We start from the raw sequence: 22,407 nt of genomic DNA on the forward strand, positions 1-22,407 counted from the left end.
GAACATGTGCCGCAGGAAGAAATAGAAGAAATTTGGGAAGAACATATAAAAGACAGCATAGTGTTCTTTATGAGAGGAAAGAGATATGCATCTATAGTGGTAACCTTTATATCAGAAGAGGAGGTGGAAAAAACCTCCAACAGGCTGATACAGGGAGAAAAATGGATTTTGATACCAAACTGTTTGGATAAAAGAATTGTCAGAATTAGGGTGGGAAGAATCCTACTGTGGATAGATCCAGAGCGGATAATATTCGGAGATAAGGAAGGAAAGTGAAGATGTGAAGAAGAGCATGATAAGCCGAACCCAACAAGTGAAGCGCTGGGGCTACAGATTAGAGATAATTTGTGCAGTGAGCCCAAAATATTACAATGAAATACCTGAAACTTTAGAGCTACCAAATGAAGAAACGCTGGAGATAATGTTGGAGGGGAGACCCCCAAAGTGTTACGAATGTGGTGAAAGAGGGCACTTATGAAAGAAATTCCCTAGAGCAGCAGTGGAAATTGTAGAGAAGAGTATTCAGGAAAATATAAACAGCATTTTATGGAGGTGAAAGCAAGAAAAAGAGTGAGGAGGGATAGTGGAACTGAAGAAGCAATGGAAGAGGTAATCCAACCCACGACAAGAAACAGGGAAGATTTACCTGTAGGATCACCAGTAAAGGACTTGCAAGTACATAAACATTCAGACCCACAGACACACAAATGCAAAGACATGAAAAAGCACTGAAGTATAGACAAACAGAAACAAGATAACTCAGAATTACGGAAACCTAAAAGCATAGACACACAGACGAATAGGCAAATGAACACACAGATACACAAACACATGGGTACACAGACACAATCAAAGGAAAGCCAAGAATTACAGAAATACAGATACAAAAAACACAAGACACACAGAAGCAAGGTTTTTAATGAAATAGGACACCCAAAAGTTAAAAGAATTTCAAAATCGAAAGACATTATGAAAGAGTGAATCCACTGGGGCTGGAGGTGGATGTTGAACCTCGCGCCTTGGTGGTGAATTATGTGGATGACAAGAAGATGAAATGGTAAGTCGTGATTTATTTTAAAGACTATGAAAGACTGAGAAAAACATTTGGTTAAACTTTTTGTTTTAAAAAAAGGAAAATAAGAAAATCCTGTAACTATTGAATGAACATTTGTTTAAAATGTTTTAAAATTGTAAGGTGAAAACGAAAAGGGAAGTCGTGCTTTCGCCTCGGAGCAGCGCTGGAAATTGTTATTTGAAATGTGAAGTTTTAAAGGAAAAAGAATTCACAGTTTCATCTTGGAGTGGGAGCAAGATAGCCATCTTATTTTCATTGTAATTTAATTCATTTTATACTCATCCTTTCATGTGTTTTTTGTTCCCACATGTCTGTATATGTCCCCTCTGTGTTTAGGCCTTGTGCCTGTAATAAAGAATAAACCTCTAGCCGAACAAATATTCTGTGCTGATGAAGAGAAATAACCTGGAAAATACACATATTGTTTTGAGCTGAATGGGGGTGCTAGATTCCCTTGTTTAAAAATATAAGGACACAAATTGTGTCGTAATGTCAGCAGGAGATGATGTCTCCTAGGACTAAACTACAGCAACATTTGTCCTAACCCAGGACTGCAATGTTATGTTGGCAAACAAATCTTTACTACAAAGTACTGATGCTGAATATCTCTCATTGTGAGATTTAAAAATAGTAATTTTCTAGGATTAATTAAGTATAATATTCTGATATGAAATAATACATTGGAATCATTGACCAAAATATTTGCATATCATTTTAGCATTTAGGACAAGAAGATTATATTTACAAACCCTAGTGAGGTAAATTGTTCTTGGAAGGACATGAATATTCATGAGGTAGTATACAACACGGCTTTGGAGATGTCCTGAAAATATGAACAAAGCAATTCATGTTAATTAGAAATACTAAAATAATTAAAATAAGTATGTATTGTGGTTTAGTTGGCAAATTAAAAAAAATGAATTTATACAAGACTCAGAATTGAGATGACCTATTCTAAACTATCTATAATTCTATGATACAAAACTTCCAGTTCTAAAATTTCACATATAAATACTGGCTTTCATAATTCTCTATAAAAATATTTGGTAAACTTATGTTCTAAGCACCAGTTTAATACTAATAAACATTTATTTTAGTAACTTATTTCTCCAAATCCTTGATTGTTTTTAAATTAAAAAATATAGGGTGTATATTACCCCAATTTGGAAATAAAAGGGTTAAATAACATTCTTTTTTATTCTCTTCCTTGTTTAAGTCATTAAATTTTAGTACTTATAATGTTCTTAATTGAGAGGATATATATATATATATATATGTTTAAATGACTAAAAATATCTATATTAATGGCCTGAGTTCCCCCCACTCATTTTGTTATAAATTTGAAAATCTTTTGTAAACTTAATGCTGATTTCTACCAAAAAAATGTTCATTTTCTAGACTCTTGAGTGAAAGATGGAAACAAGTTTGGTGGGAATTGAATTCAAGAACATCTCACTGAGATGGATTTTATATTAAAAAGATTAAATGAAAAAACAATAATAAGAGAAATAGTTGATTGATTGACTTCCAACTTAATGATTTATGTTGCAAAAACTATATCTATGAAACCTTACATGTTAGAATTAAAAAACACAAGTCTAAGCGGCTGTTGTTGAAAATATATTAGGCCGAAATATTCCCCAGAGAACTGCTCTCATTTTTGTGATGATGCATCTCTTTTGACCACTGGCATTCTTTATAATACTCAGAAGACATTTTTTTTTGACACCTTTCAAGTGCTAGTCCACTAATATTGTCGGTGTTACTTTTATAATTATTAGGTTGTCTGGTAAGTTCTGTGTTTTTAAGCTAAATCTTTTAAAGCTTCATTGAACACACCTGAAACATAGCACAGTTAAAACTTTGGTGTTGCTTAAAGTGGTAGTGCATCTCCTCTTTGCTTCTGACTAAAAATCGATTTATCTTTCATTCCAGTTACCCCTTATTGACATTTGAAATGGATAACCAAAAATTTCATATTCACATTATATTGCTTTTTTTTTTTTAAAAAAAGAGAAAATGCTGCAAAGATTTGCAAAAACATTTGTGAAGTTTATGGTGATAATGCTGTAGGTGGTTTGCAAAATTTAAAGTTGGAGAGTTTAGCTTGGAGGATGACAGTTTCAGTGGAAAACATCAAAATTGGATGAAGATGTTTTGAAGGCAAAAATCAAAGGAAACTCAAATATCTCGATTAGAGAACTTGCAGAGAAGTTGGAAGTTTCTAAAAGTACAGCTCATGACACCTAGTGAATCTAAGATACGTTTCTTGCTATAATGTATGTGTCCCTCACAAACTCTCATAACTGGTATTCCGTTTGTGATATTCTTTTGAAACGGAATGAAAGCATGCCTTTTTTAAACAACCTGTGCCTAGAAATGAAAAATGGATTGTGTACGAAAATGTAGTGCAAAAAAGATCCTGGAGCTTGCATAAGGATTCCCCAAAACAGCAACCAAAGACAAATATCCATGCCAAAAAAAGTTATGCTTTGTGTTTGGTGGGATCATAAAGGCATTATTTATCATGAACTTCTCCCACAAAACCAGACCATTAATTCTGACGTGTACTGTCATCAGCTGGCCAATATGAACCAGATAAAAAAACAAAATCAAAGAATTAAGGCCTGAGATTGCCAACAGGAAAGGGGTAATGTTCCAACAAGACAATGCCTGACCACGTGTCTTTGGTTACCCAAACAAATACATGAACTTGGCTGGGATCTCTTACCCCATCCACCATATTCTCCTGATGTTGCGCCATCTAACTACCACTTGTTTTTGTCTCTACAGAACTCATTGCAAGGAAAAACTTAACAATTTACATGGAGTCAAAATGCATCTAGGTAACTCTTTTTTTTTCAAAATCAGTCAAATTTTATGCTGATGGAATATTTAAATTGCCTAATAGATGGGTAAAGGTCATTACTAATAATGGAAATTATTTCTTTGAATAAAATTTATTGAAAGGTCAATTATTTATATCCTTTTTTGTATATTAATAAATGCTCAGAACTTTTTGGACAACCTAATACAATAGCACTTCTCTCTCTCCTCTCAATCCCACATAAACATTGCAAAACTCTTTCTATTGCACACATTACTGATAAATATTAAGTTGGAAAGAAAGTCCTGTCATATTTAGTAAAATAAGCATTGATTTTTTGCTAATGTATTTTCCTTTCTTTGAAGATTACTTTATACCATAGTGGTTAAATTCATATCAATTTTTATCCTTTTAAAATAAATTTAGGTCAGACTCATCAAACAATGCATGCTATGTGAATTCAAAATGATGTCTTCAGCAATGAAAGCAGCTATAAATATTTGTTCTGTCTATAGAAATGAAGTTTACATATTTGAACATGCTAGTAAAGGTTTGGTCAGTTTTGCTTAGGAAGTTCTTCCCTTGCAGATTTTTCTTGATCTGGATGATCAAGTTCTGTCAATAATGAGCTTTTGAAGACTGTATTTGAAGAAAATCCAAAGCAAACTGCACCAGAATTAGCAAAGTAGTTCAATACAAGTCACATGTTGATCATAAAACACCATGAACTAGGAAAAGTGTCTACACTTGGTCAGTGAGTTCCTCATCATCTGATTACTTCTCAGCTTAATCAAAGAGTTGCTCTCTACTTGTCACTAAAGAGATGACTTGCAACTGAACCTTTCCTGGGTAGAATCGTCACAAAGCATATTCTCTATAATCATATCCAATGAAAACAATAATAGTCAGCACCTGATTAAAAAAAAGAATTCATCCCCAAACTAGGACTACAACTGGAAAAAGTTATGCTCTGTTTTTGATTGGACAAAGGGTGTTGCCTATCATGAAGTGTTAAAAATGAAAACAAAACATTGTAGAGAAGTATTGACAATAGGAGACACTGCAAAATAATTTTCAGAAAAAGTGCCCAGTATTGGTCAATAGTAAAGGGTGTTGCTCATACATGATAGTGCAAGACCATATATTGCCCAAGTCACTCAGGAAAAGGTTATGGTACAAAAAATGGAAGTGTTGCCACATCCTTTTTACTCTCCTGACCTTGCTCAATCTGACTATTATCTTTTCAAATCAGTTTGAGAGATTAAAAATGAGACTGAATGATTCTTTGTTTCAAAACCTGAAGAACTTTATGTCCAGAGGTTCGACAATTTGCCAAATAGCATGGACAATGTTATCAATAATGAAGAGAAAAATATCTTGATCAAATATATCAACTAAGATCAAAGAAACATTTTTTTTCTTCCTCTTGAAATGTAACAAGAGTTTCTTTCCAACCTAATACTAATTTCAATTTCTTGAAGTTCCATATAGATTCTCCTCAATCTTTTTTATTCTCACTAACCTTTCCAATTAAGATTTCAATGGCAATGCTCTCCATATGGACATCAGTAAAACAAAATACAAATTTGAAATAACTCCAAATTAATTAGGCCTCTGCTGATATTAAGAGACTAGGAGTGGTGAATGGCAAGTAAAGAATAGCAGAAATGGCAAAGTGATACTAAAATGTCTTGCAAGATCTAGCTACATCCCCTTACAATGAAATCCTGCATTGATTTACTTGGTTTTTAGTTTCTAAGGTCAATGAAACTAGTACTAGTACTGTACTGACAATCAATAAATACTCCACCTAAAGTTTGTGGATTGCCAATATTAGAAATTGCCATTATTCAATCAACTAGTGCATAAACAGCACATATGCTGAATCTACTAAGGTGAAGTTCTAACAACTGATGTTAATTTTGGATGCATCCTTATTATTATTTGTAGTTGCAAAAACAAGGATTTTAAGATACTGTATAAACACACTACACTGGTAACAAGTCTGGCAATCAGCCAAAGAGTTTCAACAACAAACTAACATTTACACATGCAATCCTTTCATATCATAGCCCAACATTACTATCAGTTTCAGCAGTTTATATGAACTACTTCCCAAGTTTAGAAGTTTTCAAATTCTGCAGCATGTTAATTTTCCATAGATATTTATTAACATCACTCACTAAAAATTTATTTTTACATGTCTCAGCCCAAAGGCTGTGGCCATACTGGGGCACTGCCAGTCTCATCTTTTCAATAGCCATTCTCATGTGGTTGGGCTTTTAGTGAAGGAACGAGTTTGTTATTGTCCTCTTTTGAGTTTCTTGCCATGACATAGGTTCATCTGGGATCTTGGAGGGCAGAAAGTCAAGTTGCTTCTTGAAAATATTTGCCCCAACTCCATGTAGATTTCTCAGGTTTTTTTTGGTAAGGCCAACTCTAAGATCTTCCATTAGTATATCACTGCATATCTCTCCAGGAAGTAGAGTTGTTAACCTTTCAGTCTCTCCCAGTAGCCCAACTTCCTGATGTAGCACCACTGAACTGCTTCATGTTCAGCAATTAATTTGACACCATGGGGTGGCCATAACTGAGAGCAGTCGTCTAGACCTGAGAGGTTAAAGAGACAGGCCTATAATGTTTAGCACCTGCTCTGCTTCTTTTTTTATGGATAGGACATATTATGCCTTCCTTTAACTTTCAGGGAAAGTCTGCTACTTGCAAGGAAGCTTTGAAAGAGGATCTGCAGTGGTTTTGCTAGAGCCCTTTGCGTTTCTTTAGAAGGACTGATGGGAAACTATCAGGGCCTGTGGCTGAGTTTAAGCTCATTTCATCAATGAGCTGATATTACATCAGTTTCTTCTATTTTGATGTAATCAGAACTGTGATGTCAAAGAACTCATCAGACATAGTTATTTGCAAGTGCCCCAATGGTAACGAGAAGTGCTTCCATACTGCACATCCAGTATTTCACTTATCTTTGAACCATTTTTCTAATAGTAGCCCTGTCTTGTACCGTTTTTTTTAATAGTGGCCCTGTCTTGTACCATGCTGAAGCTGACAACTTTTACAAATCTATAGAAGGCTTTAGGCTTTGTCTTTACATTTTTTACTGCCCTGGCTTGTTTTTCTGCCCTTTCCTTTTCATGGGAGTGTTTGAGTTCACTTTCAATTTCAAACAGAGTTTGAGATAGTATTCTTCACCATCCTTTAGTGGCTCATTCAGATGATTTGGGATCTTTGCTCATTGTCTCATTAGAATTTTCCTACCCCTGAGAACTATGATCACAATTTATTTTCATTTAACCAATATACATAATATTGGGTCATCCCATTAATAATGTGGTTTTTTTTATACTAAATTTATTTTTCAAAATTAAAATAAACAAAGTTCTTTTTTAATCTAAAATATACTCTCCATCATTTTCTACAATGATCTTCCATCTATCTGGTGACTTACAAGGCCAATCTTCCAAAATTCACTTGTCCTTGATGAAAAATACTCCTCCAGTACTGTTCAGACCTCGACTACAGAATTCATATTTTTTCCGTCTAAATGGTTTTGAAGACTGTGGAATAAATGATAATCAGATGTGGCAATGTCCAGCAAATATGGTGGGTGGGGCATTGTTTCCCATTCAAACTGCTACAGGCTTTGGAATGTCATCCTTGCTGTATGTCGCCAAGCATTATCTTGATTCACCTTTTGTCTTGAAACCGAAGGTAATTTTTCTTCTAGCACTAACTTAAGCCGCTCCAGCTGCTCGTAGTAGATCTCCTTTGTCATCATTTGGTTTGGGTTTAAAAGTTCAAAGTGGACAGAACCTTTCATATCCCATCAAACAGATAACAACACCTTACGTGGGTGAAGACCTTCTTTAGCCTGGGGTGCCGGTCTTTCTCCTTTTTATACCCACTCTTTGGCACTTGACATTTTTATAGAGAATCCATTTCTCTTCACCAGTTACTATCCGGTCCAAAAAAGGTTAATTCATGAGATGTGACAGCAGAGAAGAGCGCACATACACTCTCTGCATGCGATTAGACTTGGAAAGTTTGTGAGGAACCCATTGACCCATTTTGCTGACTTTTCTGATGGTACATAAGTGTTGATGAATGGTTGAATGATCAAATCCAAGCTTCTCTGTTAATTCCTCAACAGTTACAATAAGATTTTGTTTCACCAGGGTTTGCAGGACATCCTTGTCAAGTTCTACAGATCTTTCAGGATGAGGCTAGTCTCCTAGGCTGTAGTTTCCAGCTCGGAATTTCTGGAACCACTGTTGGTACTGGCTTACACTTATTGTTCAATCCTCATATACTGCATTAATATTCCTCACACAACCTGCTTTTATAGCAAGTTGATGCAGGTAGTTTATCCCTTCCCTTTCCAACTTTTAGTCCATACAACTGAAAAAGCTGCATCATTTATGGGGTGACCCAATACTTTATTTTACTTTTACTTTCTAATTTAAAGCACGTAAAAGGAACTCCTCTGACACATGCAATAAATGTACATTTGTTTTCCTTAGAAACATTTTGTATCATAACTTTAGTGCCAAACTAGACATCAAAACTGTCAAAAGTTTTTAAAAAGAATAAATGAAAACATTTTTTATCCCTCTGCAATAAAATTTCAAAAAATATTTATAACATGCTGAACTCTCTGAATTAAACTATAGCAATATTGTTTCCTTGAATGATTAATTTAGATTAATATTTAAGTAAATTTTTTCAAGAGTAAATACTTTTGCCAAATGACAAATCTAAAGTCAAAAACTTCCTTAGTAAAGGTAAGTACCAAATGTTTTTACTCAGAAATATATTTATTGCCAAAGGAAGTAAAAAAAAAATAGTTACAGTAACAAATACAGAGATAACCAGATGGTGATTCAGACAAAATAAGCTAATAAATTGCTAAATCTTATACTTGCTATAAGAAATGATAATTTTTTTAAAAAACAAAACGAAATAAACTATTTACATATTCACAGAGTTTTTGATGAAGCTAAAATGACACTAGATCAATGGCATCATGATTATAACATTAGAAAATATTTTACAAACTTAAAACAGTTTTAAAATTATGAAGTAAACAAAATTTTACCTGCTAATTTATTTACTAAAAACCGCTCCCCTTGATTAAATATCTGGATAAAAGACATGTTGCGATCATGAACATAGTCTAATTTTTCATACGTCTGATCATAGTGCTTGATCCGTTGCAAAAAGTCACCTACTGCTTCATTTTTATCCATTCCTATGTAGTCAGGGCTGCAAATCTTGACTTCCTAAACAAACATAAAAGCATAGAAATAACTGTTAAATAATTAACATTAGAATTTCATTTTCAACATTGTAATCAAAATTGCTAACTTTATTCTCAACAGTGAAATACTCAAGTCAACTTATACTAAAGAAAACCTAGAATATTTCGCTGTAAAAATGACATATTCAAAAGTTTACTTTTCTCATTGAGTTCCATTGCATTTGAACAAGGTAAGGATTTCGTTCATATAAGAAACTTTTCATCAGTTCCCAGTTTATTCAGTAACTCACCATGAGTTTTACCCACCCACTTTATTTACTCTGTTTTCAGGTAAGTGGGCAAAAACATTTGTTATATTTGAATAGCATCAATTTGAAATAATATAATTCTATGTAGAGAAAATGTATATAATTATGAATTCAGAAGTTCTGAGTTTGCATCTATTGTAAGCATTTTGTTTTGATTATGGGTAGAACAAACACTATAGTGCTTCATTTCATGAACTGTGGGAAATAGTTATAATTTTCTGAGAATGTTACCTAGTGAAGATTAGTGTCTTAATTAGAGGGATATCTGCCATCTATTTATCACTAAAACTGGAGTTGAACAAAAGCTCTCTTGATCCTTGTCAGTCATTAAAAAGTGAACTTCATCTCATCTCAGTTCTCTTTGTTACATAGCAATTATGCTACATCATCAGCTTAGTATTTTCAAATGGAAAGATTTGTTTTTAAATAAGCAAAATACAAATACATTCTATATAATTTTTATATTTTTTTATCAGGAGGAAGAAGCTGTGGCTACGGCTTTACAGGCCTTAAAGACAGTAAGTTCTACATGGCTGCAGGAAAAACATTGAGAGAGAGAATTTCAGAAGATAAACATACTTGATATTAAATTTTAATAATATATTTATATGGTGATAATAACTTAGTAACATGAAGCAAGACATGAGTGTGTTTGCATGTGTTCTGCAGCCATCTAGGAATTACATTTTACATAACAGCCAGTTTATTTAGAACTGTTTTAACTGAGCTCATAAGAAATTTTGTTTTTTTAAGTGAAGAAAATGTAAACCAAAAGGGTTTTAGAAAATAAAGAAAAAAAGCAAAAAAAAACCACACAAAAAAGAAAAAAAACACAAAAAAGCAAAAAAAAAAAAAACGAAGCAAAAAGAAAGCAAAACAAAAAAAATTCCTTTGGCAAAAGAATGGTAGTTTTGATGATGTTGATAATATATACACACACACACTCAACAAAAGTATCTTATTGCAGTCAGAATGTTGTTGATAGATGCAAGTAGAAAATAGCAAAGGTTTGGAGACTTTGTTTATATTAGTAACCCATTTCAAGGTTATACATGTTTCAAGGAAAAATCTAACAGTCTGTTGTCTATTATTTGTTTCATATGCAGATCTCTGTCATGGTCAGATCAAGTGAAGTCAAATCAAGATCAGTGGCTGTCAATTAATTAGACAAAAGAGTTGCAAAACAAAATTATTAAAAATACCCATTACTTAGAGAAATTTTTTATTGGATATACCACTGCACACATGCATGCATGCATACACACACAAACACGTGCACACATATACAATAGATATCATATATGTATATATCTATACTAGCAGTATCACCCGGCGTTGCTTGGGTTTGTTTCGACCCGCTGGAATTGTAATTTTTGAAAAGTAAAAATTTTGTGAACATTTTTCTGGTTGAAATACACCGAAAAGTGGCGACACAGCAGTGAAAACATGTTAAAAATAGAGATTTTCATAGAAAAAAGCAGCTTTTTGATGTAAATAATTTTTGGTGTTAACATGGTCCGATTTGAATTTTATGTTCTACGGAAGGAAGAGCAACCCTTCTTCTATCATACTCTCAATTTTGGTCAACTTGCGCCGCAGGGTCTCGGAGGAGATAGTGTTAGTTGAAGGCTACCAAACCTGCCGCACACAGACAACTTCAGCTTTATACAGAGAGAGATAACACACACACACACACATGTATGTATGTATGTATGTATGGATGGATGTATGTATGTACATCTGTCCACTTCTTGCCATATTTTTGGCGCCTTTTTTTACTAATAACAAACACACACGTGTGTGTTTGAGTGTTTGTATGTAGTTGTTTGAAACGTTTGTGTTTGTCACTGTCATATATGTATGTTTGCGTGTGTATGTGTGTGTGTGAGGAATGGCAAACCAGATAGATAGAGCGCGAAGTTCTTTTGAAGTTCGCGCTCCGTTTGTGTGTGTGCGTGCCTTAGGTGTACGTAGGTATGTGTTTTTGTGTGTGTGTCACTGAAGCCATACATACATATATACATACATAACCTCTCTGTCTTCTTTTCTCTCTCAGTCACTCACTACAAAAAGTGAATACAAAAAGTTCAGTTATCTCTGTCTTTCACACATACACACAACGTTACTCTCTCTGTCTCTTTACACACACTAACAAAAGCACTTCACTTACACACCACACTTTCTGTGTCGCACACCCCATCAAACACACACACACTCACGCACGCACGCACACATGTACATCAATGCTTCCGATGCACACCAACTTCAAAAAACTTCCCAAAAAAAAATGGAGGAAAGCATTTGAAATGAGAGAGGCAATCGTATATGTATATGTTTGCGTGTCTATGCATGTGTACAGTTGCAAAGAGAAAGTTGCAGAAAGTGTGATAATAGTTTGAGTGAAGCAGTTGAAATTCTAATTGAAATTCTAAGGCAAATCGTAAAATATTTACTTTTCTCGAATTTTTGCTTAATTGGGGGTCAAATTGAAAAAACTTTATATGCCATGACCCAATCGAATCTACTTCGAAAAATCATAGCTAAATTCCAATTGAAGAAATTCTATATTGTAGAATTGTATTAAAAACGAACATGGGAACAGGCAGAGAAAATCTGCCTTTTATCATAAGAGATATATATATACACATATATATGAAGAAAATGACTTGCTGATTGACACCCAGCATAGATTTCGACCAGGTAGAAGCTGCTTAACACAGCTCCGGCAACACTGACCGGGTGATAGAACAGCTACTAAATGGCTCAAATGCGGATGTGATATATCTCGACTTTGCAAAAGCCTTTGATAAAGTTGACCACGGTATGATTTGTCACAAACTGCGTAGTCTCGGCATAGGCGGAAAACTTGGAGAGTGGCTGCACAACTTCCTAAAAGATAGAAGACAGGCAGTTGTGACCAATGGAGGCACCTCCAAGTAAACACAAATAACAAGCGGTGTTCCACAGGGCACTGTCTTGGGGCCACTGATGTTCATAGTGGCCCTTTCAGACATGCTCTCAGTAGCTAAGATGGCCACCCTTGCTAGCTATGCAGATGATACAAAATCTCCCACACAATACAAAACCCTGGAAATATTGCACATCTGCAACAGGGGTTGGATACAATATACAGGTGGGCTGAGGACAACAACATACAGATTAATGCAGGTAAGTTCCAGGCCCTGCGCTACCGGCACACAAAGGTAAACAACATGCAAACTGGATACACTGGCTCGGGAGGAATTGCAATCTCTGAGTCAAAATCAGTGAGTGACCTGGGCATTGACATGAGCAATGATGCATCCTTCCAAGTGCATATTACTAATCCGGTGATAAAATGCAGACGGCAAGCTGGATGGATTCTCCGAACTTTCAGAACAAGAGAGAAGGAAACACTGATGGTCATCTGGAAAACTTTCGTCCTCAGCCGCTTGGACTACTGCTCCCAACTATGGTCACCACACAATATAAAACTAACAGCAGACCTCAAAGCAACTCAAAGAAGCTACACAAAGAAGATCGTCTCAATGTAACATATCAGCTACTGGGAAAGACTGAAAGTATTAAACCTCTTCTCCCTAGAGCGAAGGCGGGAGAGATATGGGGTGATATACATCTGGAAAATCCTGAAGGTTCTTGTCCCAAACTTTTGCATTCAAAGTTACCCCAACCGCAAAGATTCCAACATCACCATCAAAATACAGGACCAGATACTGCAACAGCTTGGGTTTCAGAGGACCACAGCTCTTTAACATCCTCCCTAAATGCCTGAGAGACTTCCATGGTGTGGATGTAGGTTTCTTCAAAACTAAACTGGATCTCTTCTTGTCGGGGGTCCCAGATGAACCTACCTTATGACAGGAGACACAGATGCGGGCAGCGGCATCGAACTCCCTTGCTGACCAAGTGCCACGTATCAGAGGTGGATTCACATATTACTGTAGCTCATTCAGCTTCACGAGTCCTAGGACTTGTGGCATACCTAGATAACTGATGTTTCCTGTTAACATAATCTTCTGAATTTGAAAGGTGTATCTTTTATTCCTGTGGTAATTCCAGGGACTGTTCTTGTGTTCATATTCGAAATCTTTAATAGTTAATGTTTAGATCATCTGTTTTTGTTTAACCCTTTCGTTACTATATTTCTGACCAAAATACACCCCTTATGTGTTTCAATTAATTTCTAACATAATCATAAACTTAGTCTGGTTTCATTAAACAACTATAACTTTTTTATTTATCAATATATTAACGTGATTTTTGGAAGATAATTTAATGAAATGTTCTCAACCAATTCTATACTATAATTTTTGTCACAAAATTCAACAAAATATAAAATTATTACAATTTTGTTCAAACATTGCTATAGAAAATGGGTTATTAGCTAATATTCAATTGGGTATACAACAAAATTTTACTATAGAATTTGTTATTCTGGGTAACTTTCTGATACCCATAATAATATTTATGGCAAAATAGTCTTAATTTCATTTAAGGTTGTGGGAAACCACTAACTATCCTTTCTTTCGCTTTGTTTACATTTAGCGGAACGGTTCGTTTCCGCCGTAATGATTTCAAATAGGTTTATTCGAAAAAGTAAAAAGAAATAGCCTAAGGTTTTAATCTCCTGGGAAAGTCTGTGGCTTGGTCCAGTTTCTTCAGAAAAATCACCGAAAGAAACAGTTTTTAAATTTTCACTCCATTCAGGTGCCAATTCATTTTCTTTATCGCTGTCGGAGCTCTCAGATTCACTGTTTTCACTTCCGGAAAATGAAACATCAGATTCATTATCAAATACCACGTGCTTTTTTTTTTTTTCAGTTATAGAGTTAGATTTATCAAGGTCTTCAGTAGAAAATTCTTCAAATTCTGACTCGCTGCTTGATATAATGAAATTCGTATCCATTTTTTGTCAGAATTACAAATTTTGAAAACACAATAGGAACAAATTTCGGAAAAAAATCTCCCAAAATTCACGGAATTAAAATTACACTTCGATCGTTGTACAAAACTGTAGATGAACTGTTTACGAAGTATAATCACTTGTTTTCACGAATGTACTAAAGAGATTTGCTCTGATATTCTCATTTAAATATGAATAGGTAAATACGGGCAGGTTTGGTCACATTAACCAAAATTTTTTTCGGGCGGCTTTGGGCGGTTTGGTAACGAAAGGGTTAAAAAAAGAAAAAATTGATCTCAGTCTCTTTTACTGAAGTGTTTGTCATCATTTCCTTTCATTATGATATTATAATGTCTTCTTATTTGTGTGTATTTGCATATCCTTAGAATCTTTCTTTCTGCAACTGTTATAAGTTTTTACTGTTTTTTGGCAGTTGGGGGTCTTCATTTTGTTACATTTTCTACTGAAAGCAGGTAGTCTTCTTATCATGTCTCCTGGTGTTTTCTGAGGTGGTCAGTATAGTGTATCCACTAAGAATGTGACTGATATCTTATTAAACTAACTATGTATGCTGTGTTAAAGTTTGATATAATATTTTAGTATATTTTGTTGTGTCTGGGGAGAGTCATTCTAACTCACTCACCAGTTCAATTTCCATCTATTTATTTATTATTTTTTTCTAAAAGTTTCATTGTTTCTTGAAACCTCTTCAGTAGTTGATTTTGACTTACTGAGAGTCAACAACTATTGAAGAGGTTGCAGGAAGCAATGAAAATTTTAGGGAAAAAAAAGTAAATGAGTGAAAATTGAACCGGTGAGTGTTATTAAGGTGTTGAAGTGGAGTGACTCTCCCCAGATACAACAAAATGTGCTTCAACACACGAATTCACATAAAGAATCTTGCAAACCAAATACAAAAACGAAATTTTAGTATATATTTTTGATATATTCTGGCTGTTACTGGGCAGAAAAGATCAAGTTTTCTGTTTCCTTTTCTGTTGAGAGCCTTGGAAATGGGTGTACCTCAGTTATATAGATTTTCCTTTGACAGGTTTTAATTTCCATGTATTCATTCATTGTTTTGTTTGTCTTTTTCCTTTTCTTCTTTCGTTATGGTTGTACTTTCAGTTTTGACATGTAATTATAGTGAATTTTTTATTTGTAATGTTGAGTGACCAAGCACTCTTCTCCCATGAGAAGATATATAGATCCCCTATAGAACAGACATAGGTTACTTTACTTATATAATAAGTTTCATGATAAATAATAATTATTTAATAACATTAAATAGCTCCATATTATAGGTTATTCTAGTATATAAATTTAAGTGTTTAGAGTACTTTTATAATTACTTTAGTTATGTAGTTTAGGTTTTAATTATAGTTAGGTTATAAATGGTTTTTCATTGTATTAATTAATTTCTTATTAATGTATATTAATATAACTGTTTATTGAATATTGAGTCTGGTAAGTTACAATTTTATTTATATTAGATTTATTTTATTTTATTTTATTTTTTTATTTATTTTATTATATATATATATTTTATATGTATATATGTGTATATTTATTTACATGGATGATATGGGCGTGTATATAGTGGTGTATATATCGCGTATTGTATGTATGTATTAGTATGTATAAGTATGTATAATGTATGTATAAGTGTGTGTTGTAGGTGTGTGTACATATGTGTGTGTATATAAGTATGTGAGTATATATGTGTATTTGGGTATGTATATGTATTTGTATGTAGTTGTGTGTGTGTGTATATACGTATTTGTGTATGTGTATATATGTATATGTGCATGCGTGAATTTGGTATTTTATTATATTGTGTATAAGTGTGTGTGGTTGTACTATAATTTTTGTGTAATGGGTTTGTTATGAATATTAGTTTTAGTTTGGATGTGAGGGTGTGGGAAATAGTTTATAGTATGGGGTATTGCTATATAGATTTGTTTTGTGTATGTACGTATTTAGATTTGTTTATTTACATTAATTTATTAATTTATTATACTATAATATTAATTTATGGCTTATATGGGTATAATTTGTTACGGGTTGATTTGGATGAATGGGAGCCACTAGGTGTTTAGGGGTGCATTTGGATGGTTGTTCCCTACATATTGTGAATGTTTCCAATCCCCTTGTATTATATTTGGTGATCATGGCAGTTTTATTTTTTTATTTGGGTATTGTTTGTAGCCATATATACGTATATATAGATGTTTGGGAGGGTGTCCGTGAATATGCATGTGCATGGGCGTGCGTGCATGTGTGCACGTGTACAAGTGCATGTGTAGATGCGGGAGTGCATGGGTGCACATGTAAATGCGTGTGCTTGTGTATGCACTTGTATACATGCATGCTTGAATGTGCGTGAGATTGCACCCGTTTGCGTGTACACACTCATATATACATATAATAAATATTTATTTATTTATTTTTTTGTGAATGTGTGCATTTTTATATATATGTGTATTTGATGATATGTGTGTGTGTATATATATGTATATGTATTTATTTATTTATCTGTATGGGTGTGGGTGTGAATATATTGGTGTATATATCAAGTATTGTACGTATGTATATGTATGTGTGAGTGTGTATATGTTTGTGGGTGTGTGTAAATATGTGTGTGTATTTGTGTGTGAATGTATAGATGGGGGGGATTGCTATATAGGTTTGTTATTGTGTATTTGGTAAAGGGAGGTTTTATCATTATATTTGTATGTATGGGTTTTGTTTATCATGATTGTTTTATTAAAGAATTTTTTAGTAAATTCAGTCTATTTACGTTGATTAACATATTATTCCATTCTATTCCATTCATAATCTTTAAAAATAACGTTCGTTCATCACGCGAAAAGAATTTATTAAAAATATATTCTATTTCTGTTGATAACGTAATTTTGTAAACGCTGTAACAGTTAGTCTTTTAAATTTACTTCATAATTTAAAATTGAATAGAAGGTACGTATTTTTTAAGATCTCCTAATTGTAATTTTAATATGTATAAGCTTTTGAATAATATATTCTCCTTATGTTAATCTTGTTGTTTATGCAGTGATCTATTTATCGTATTTTTCTTTGTTATTAGTTATTAAATAATTTAGACATACTTTGATAAATAGATAGGTTCGTTTTAAATGGTTTAGGTTATGTTTAATAATAGAATAATTTTATATAAGTTATTATTCCTATTCATAAATTTGTTTTAGAGTGGTGTTGGTGTTTTTAATAGTATATTGCTGAGTAGGGAATGTTCCTGTATGTGTGTGGCTGAGTGTATGTATCTGCTGAATTTGTTACTCCTCTGTGTTGGAGTGTTGCGGTGGGAGTGCGGTTGTGTGTGAGTGATTGTGTGTGTGTGTGTGTGTGTGCATTGTTTATGTGTAGAAATGTTGTTTTCTTTTGGGTGTTTATGTATGTGTGAATGTGTGAGTGTGTGTGTGTTTGTTTGCGTATTTGTGTATGTTTGCTGTATGTATGTGGTATTTGGAATATGTGTGTGTGTTTGTTTTAAGTATTTATGTATGGTTGTTGTATATATGTGGTATATGGAATTTGGTAGTTTCTTGCTAAGAATGAAATGTTTCTGTGGGTTGTGGTTGAGTATCTGCAGCTGCTGGATGTGGTGTTTCCTATGTGTTGTTGTCATGCTGAGTGAGTGTTTTTATGAATGAGGGTTGTATGTGTGTGAGTGGGAGTATGAATAAGTAATGTGTAGTAGTATACGGCTACTTTATTAATTTATCGTTGCCTAGATGTTTATGTGTATGTATAGAGATATATATATGTGTGTGTGAGTTAGTGTATGTATTTAGATATGTTTTTATATATATACTTAGATATATGTGTATGAGCATGTGTGTATATATATTTTATTTTTGCTTTTTGTTTTGAAATTAGATTCTTCATCTTTAAATATGAGAACTTAAATACTAGGTTTCATTATATTCAATAGTTTATAGAGGTTATTTTAGTTCTTGATTATATATAGATTATATATATATTTTTTCATCGATAAATTTATATTATTTATATTTTTTAGTCATTTTAAATTTATATCTTAAAAATACTGATTATTTTTAGATCTGAAATCCACCTGATGAATGTCCTTAGAAGAGACACAAAACAATTGTAGTGGCTAATTTAATTTTATTTAATTTATATAAAATTTTTTATGTATTGGATTAAGTCTTTCTTTGTTTGATTTGCATAATAGTGGTTTTGTCTCTAATTAATATTTATAATATTTTACTATAAAATTGGATTCAATCCTAAATCTGATTTTTTCCCTGTAAATTTGGATTTATTCCCCAATATTTATTACTATATATATATATATATATATATATATATATATATAGAGAGAGAGAGAGAGAGAGAGAGAGAGAGAGAGATACACATGCACACACATACATATACGTACACAAACATATACATACATATAAACATATGTACACACACATATACATAAACATATATGTACATACACATATACACATAAACGTGTATGTGTACATACATGGCAGCTACCCCCTCGTTATCGAGTATGGCCATTGCACAAAGCTGAATCAATGTTGTTATTGTGCAATGCCTGTGCAAGAAGATTTTTTTTAAAGTGAGGAAAGGCTGTGCACTGATTACCCCTGGCAACAATTCTGTTTCACTTGCAATACATATGAAACAATTAAGTAAATTACAACCAAGACATGATCCTTCACAACTAAAGCCTATAACTGCCAAGCAGTTTATTAATAATTGCACAAACAAATAACATTACCTATATATTTCAAATTTAACCACAACCACTAACTCAAAAGCCTTCATTTATCACCTGACTACTATCAGGAGAGAGCTTGGACAGTCTCTCTTGTCTGCCTAATGGCAGCAGAGCTTACTGGTAACTTGCCAAGACTTTGAGGAATCTGTACCAACTACTACTCTTTATTAGAAGCACTACTATTGAAAAGGTCTCCACATCTGCTACCTACATTGTTGATTCATACTGCCCAGGTTCAACAAAACTTTTTAAATATTGCTTCACAGATTAACTACCTGCCAAAATTCTGTCCCTACACAAATAGATCAGCCCTGATGGTATCTGTTCCATCATCCTCAAACAATGAGCTTTAGAAGTAGCTCCTATTCTTGCCAATTTCTTCAATCTTAGTTTTATTTATCCTTTATCTTTTATGCACACAAATATATTTATATACACGAAGTGCTTTCAGTTTTCATCTACCAAATCTACTTACAAGGCTTTGGTTAGCCCAAGGCTATATTAGAAAATACTTGCCCAAGGTGCCATGCAGAGGGACTGAACCCAGAACCATGTGGTTGGGAAGCAAACTTCTTACCACACAACCATGCCTTTCTATAAAAGTTTATTCCAATCTTGTGTGCAGTGTGTTCCATTTCCAAAAAAGAGTAACTTCTGTCACCATATCTCTTCCAAATTCAATATCTCAGAGGAAATGGTAATACTTAACTGTAATGTCTTTCATTAGTTGAAGTCTCTCTCTTTCTCTGAGTAATCATCAATACAAATTCAATAAAACCAAATCTATTGCAAACATGTGCCTGCTTGCTTTTGAAAACTTTAGCAAAAGAAGCATTGCACTAGACATCAACAAAGTATTTAACTATATCTAACATGAGTACTTTCTAGCTAAGCTACCATTTGTCTCATTTCTTGATCATAAGCTTTCAGTCAGACAGCAGCTTTGCTGAATTGTCTGATAGGGTTCTATGTGATTCACACTAGCCAGTGATGTTCTCCAACATTCAGTAATGTCTTCTACACTTATCCGTCTCTACATTAGTGTCTTGCTTCACAACTGGCTTTTATGCAATTCCTTTTAAACTTCTACATGCAGGAGTTATCTACACCTCATGCTAGACTTGTATCTTCACTTGTCATAAAGGACATACAGCTAAAACTTTTTTTAAAATGCCGAATTTTACAATCTGATTTATATTAAAATTGCATTTCAAAAACTAGGAGTCTTCTTTAAGACCCGAAAAATGTCATATCTGATCAGTTGCTTCTACAAGACAAGCACACATTGGGGTGCTATGCACATATCTAAGGAAGTGTTGTTGCAATATCCACACAGAAAGATAACCAGACCACCTCTAAAAGAAGTTCATGTATTTTAACTGCTAGCATCACACATGCTGTTCTTTTCTGTTTCCCCCTCTAACTAGCCTCACAGAATCTCCATTCAAGCCTACCAATTTTGTCGCCTTTCAACAACTCTGTATTTCAGTCCCAGACAACACACAAAACATTATGCTCCTTCCTTCCTTCAGAAGGAAATGTCTGGAAATCCCTCCTAATTGTTCTCCTGGGGGTATCAGCCAGTAGATATTCAAAATGAATATCAACTACATCAACTTTAACTGTCTGGAAAGAGGTCTTCTTTTGACTAACTTATAAAACGAAGTAACATAGTTTGAAGACAAAAATGACATGCCACTAACATTAAAGTTTCTATTATGGACAAAGAACTGCTGTAGAAGCAACAGAATATAAAAGAGACAACATTAATTTAAAACTTAGTATGAAGTTCAGAATGGTTATCATTCATGAAATTAAGTTAAATATATATTTGTACTGAAATAAAAGTTCAATTTAAACTAGAAAACATATATATTATATATGGTACCTAATGACAAAAGAAGATTAAATTCTTCTTTAGTTTCACAAAAAGAAAATATAAGCATAATGAACTCAAATCTGAAACACTACTTCATTCTAAATATTTTAAAACTATCACTACTTCATGCATTTGTCCAATGCCAACTTGTACATATTTCACAATCAGACTGTAGAGAAAATGAAGTAAAGGAAAATCACTGAATTTAGACAAAATATATCAATCTATTATGAAAGTAGATGTAAACACAAACTGAAAAAAAAAATAAATAAAATAAAAACTGGAAACATTTTATATGCAAACATTTCTCAATTTTTAACAAATATAGAAAATATTAGCAAAGGAACATACCAAGATATTTGCTTCAATTATAGATGGATCATCACAGAGTGATTCCACAAAAAACAGTTTGAAATTATTTTGTACAGTAAAGAAATCCACCAATAACTTTCGCCTCTCTCTGGCTGTATTTGTAGCATCAACAACCTGAAAAGCAGAAATTCAGTAACTTTAAAAAAATGAAAGAACATTCAGTAATCATTTGGAAAGATAAAACTAATTTAGATAAAACCATGTCTGAGAATTTAGACAAAATTTGCTTCATATAATAGCCATTACTATTCAGAACTTAGGGGGATCTACTTGAACACCACTATGCAAAGAAAAAAGAATCTCCTTAAGTTATTTCATAAATATTATATTTTGTGAATCCTTTATTAATTGCTTTCAACTGAGCTGTATTCCTTCAGAAATTCAATTAGAAAATTCTTCAAAATTTGAAGACGTACCTCTGTAGACTGGATTATGTTCTTTTACTTTGGACACCTACCCTAATAAAAACATAATCAGTTAACAAATGAATTTATGATTAACTGAGCAATGTAATTTCCTTAACTTAGGATTTACTTTTCTAAAATATTCCCCAACATGTAAAATAAATATTACAAACTTTTAATATCAACATTACAAACTTTTAATATCAGAGAGTGAAGCAATCTCAATTTAGCTGACTACAACCTTTAGTTAAATACTGATATGATTGAAAATGAATTGAAAGAAATACTTACAGCAACTTCACCACCACTCGAGAGATAAGCACGAGCATCTTCAATAGCTAACAGAGCACATTTACTGAAATAGAGATTAATAGCTTTTAAGTTTTCAATCATTTCATAAAATCATAAGTGTAACTTTTCTTTCAGAAATTCATGCTTGAAGGTAACTAACTATAATAATCTATTGAAATTGATCTTGAAAGATATTTTATTTATTCTGATCAATAAACTTCTTGCTCATTATGAAAATTAAATTTAAGAGGGAATACAGATTATTTGATTTTCTTTTAATATTACAC

The 22,407-nt window shown here is 33.1% G+C and overlaps 1 protein-coding gene across 1 annotated transcript in view; it reads right to left on the bottom strand.

Annotated features, from left to right (window-relative positions):
- Nucleotides 1-22,407, bottom strand: part of LOC115210842 (6-phosphofructo-2-kinase/fructose-2,6-bisphosphatase) — a 118,558-nt gene that overhangs the window by 11,828 nt on the left and 84,323 nt on the right. Inside the window, exons 5-8 of the mRNA XM_036502633.1 lie at nucleotides 22,121-22,184; nucleotides 21,405-21,539; nucleotides 9,010-9,193; nucleotides 1,825-1,898 (exon numbers count right to left, since the gene is read on the bottom strand). Coding sequence (XP_036358526.1) covers nucleotides 1,825-1,898; nucleotides 9,010-9,193; nucleotides 21,405-21,539; nucleotides 22,121-22,184 — 457 coding nt within the window. The remainder of the gene's footprint in view (nucleotides 1-1,824; nucleotides 1,899-9,009; nucleotides 9,194-21,404; nucleotides 21,540-22,120; nucleotides 22,185-22,407) is intronic.

The sequence above is a fragment of the Octopus sinensis genome, linkage group LG4, assembly GCF_006345805.1.
Source record: "Octopus sinensis linkage group LG4, ASM634580v1, whole genome shotgun sequence".
NCBI lineage: Eukaryota > Metazoa > Mollusca > Cephalopoda > Octopoda > Octopodidae > Octopus > Octopus sinensis.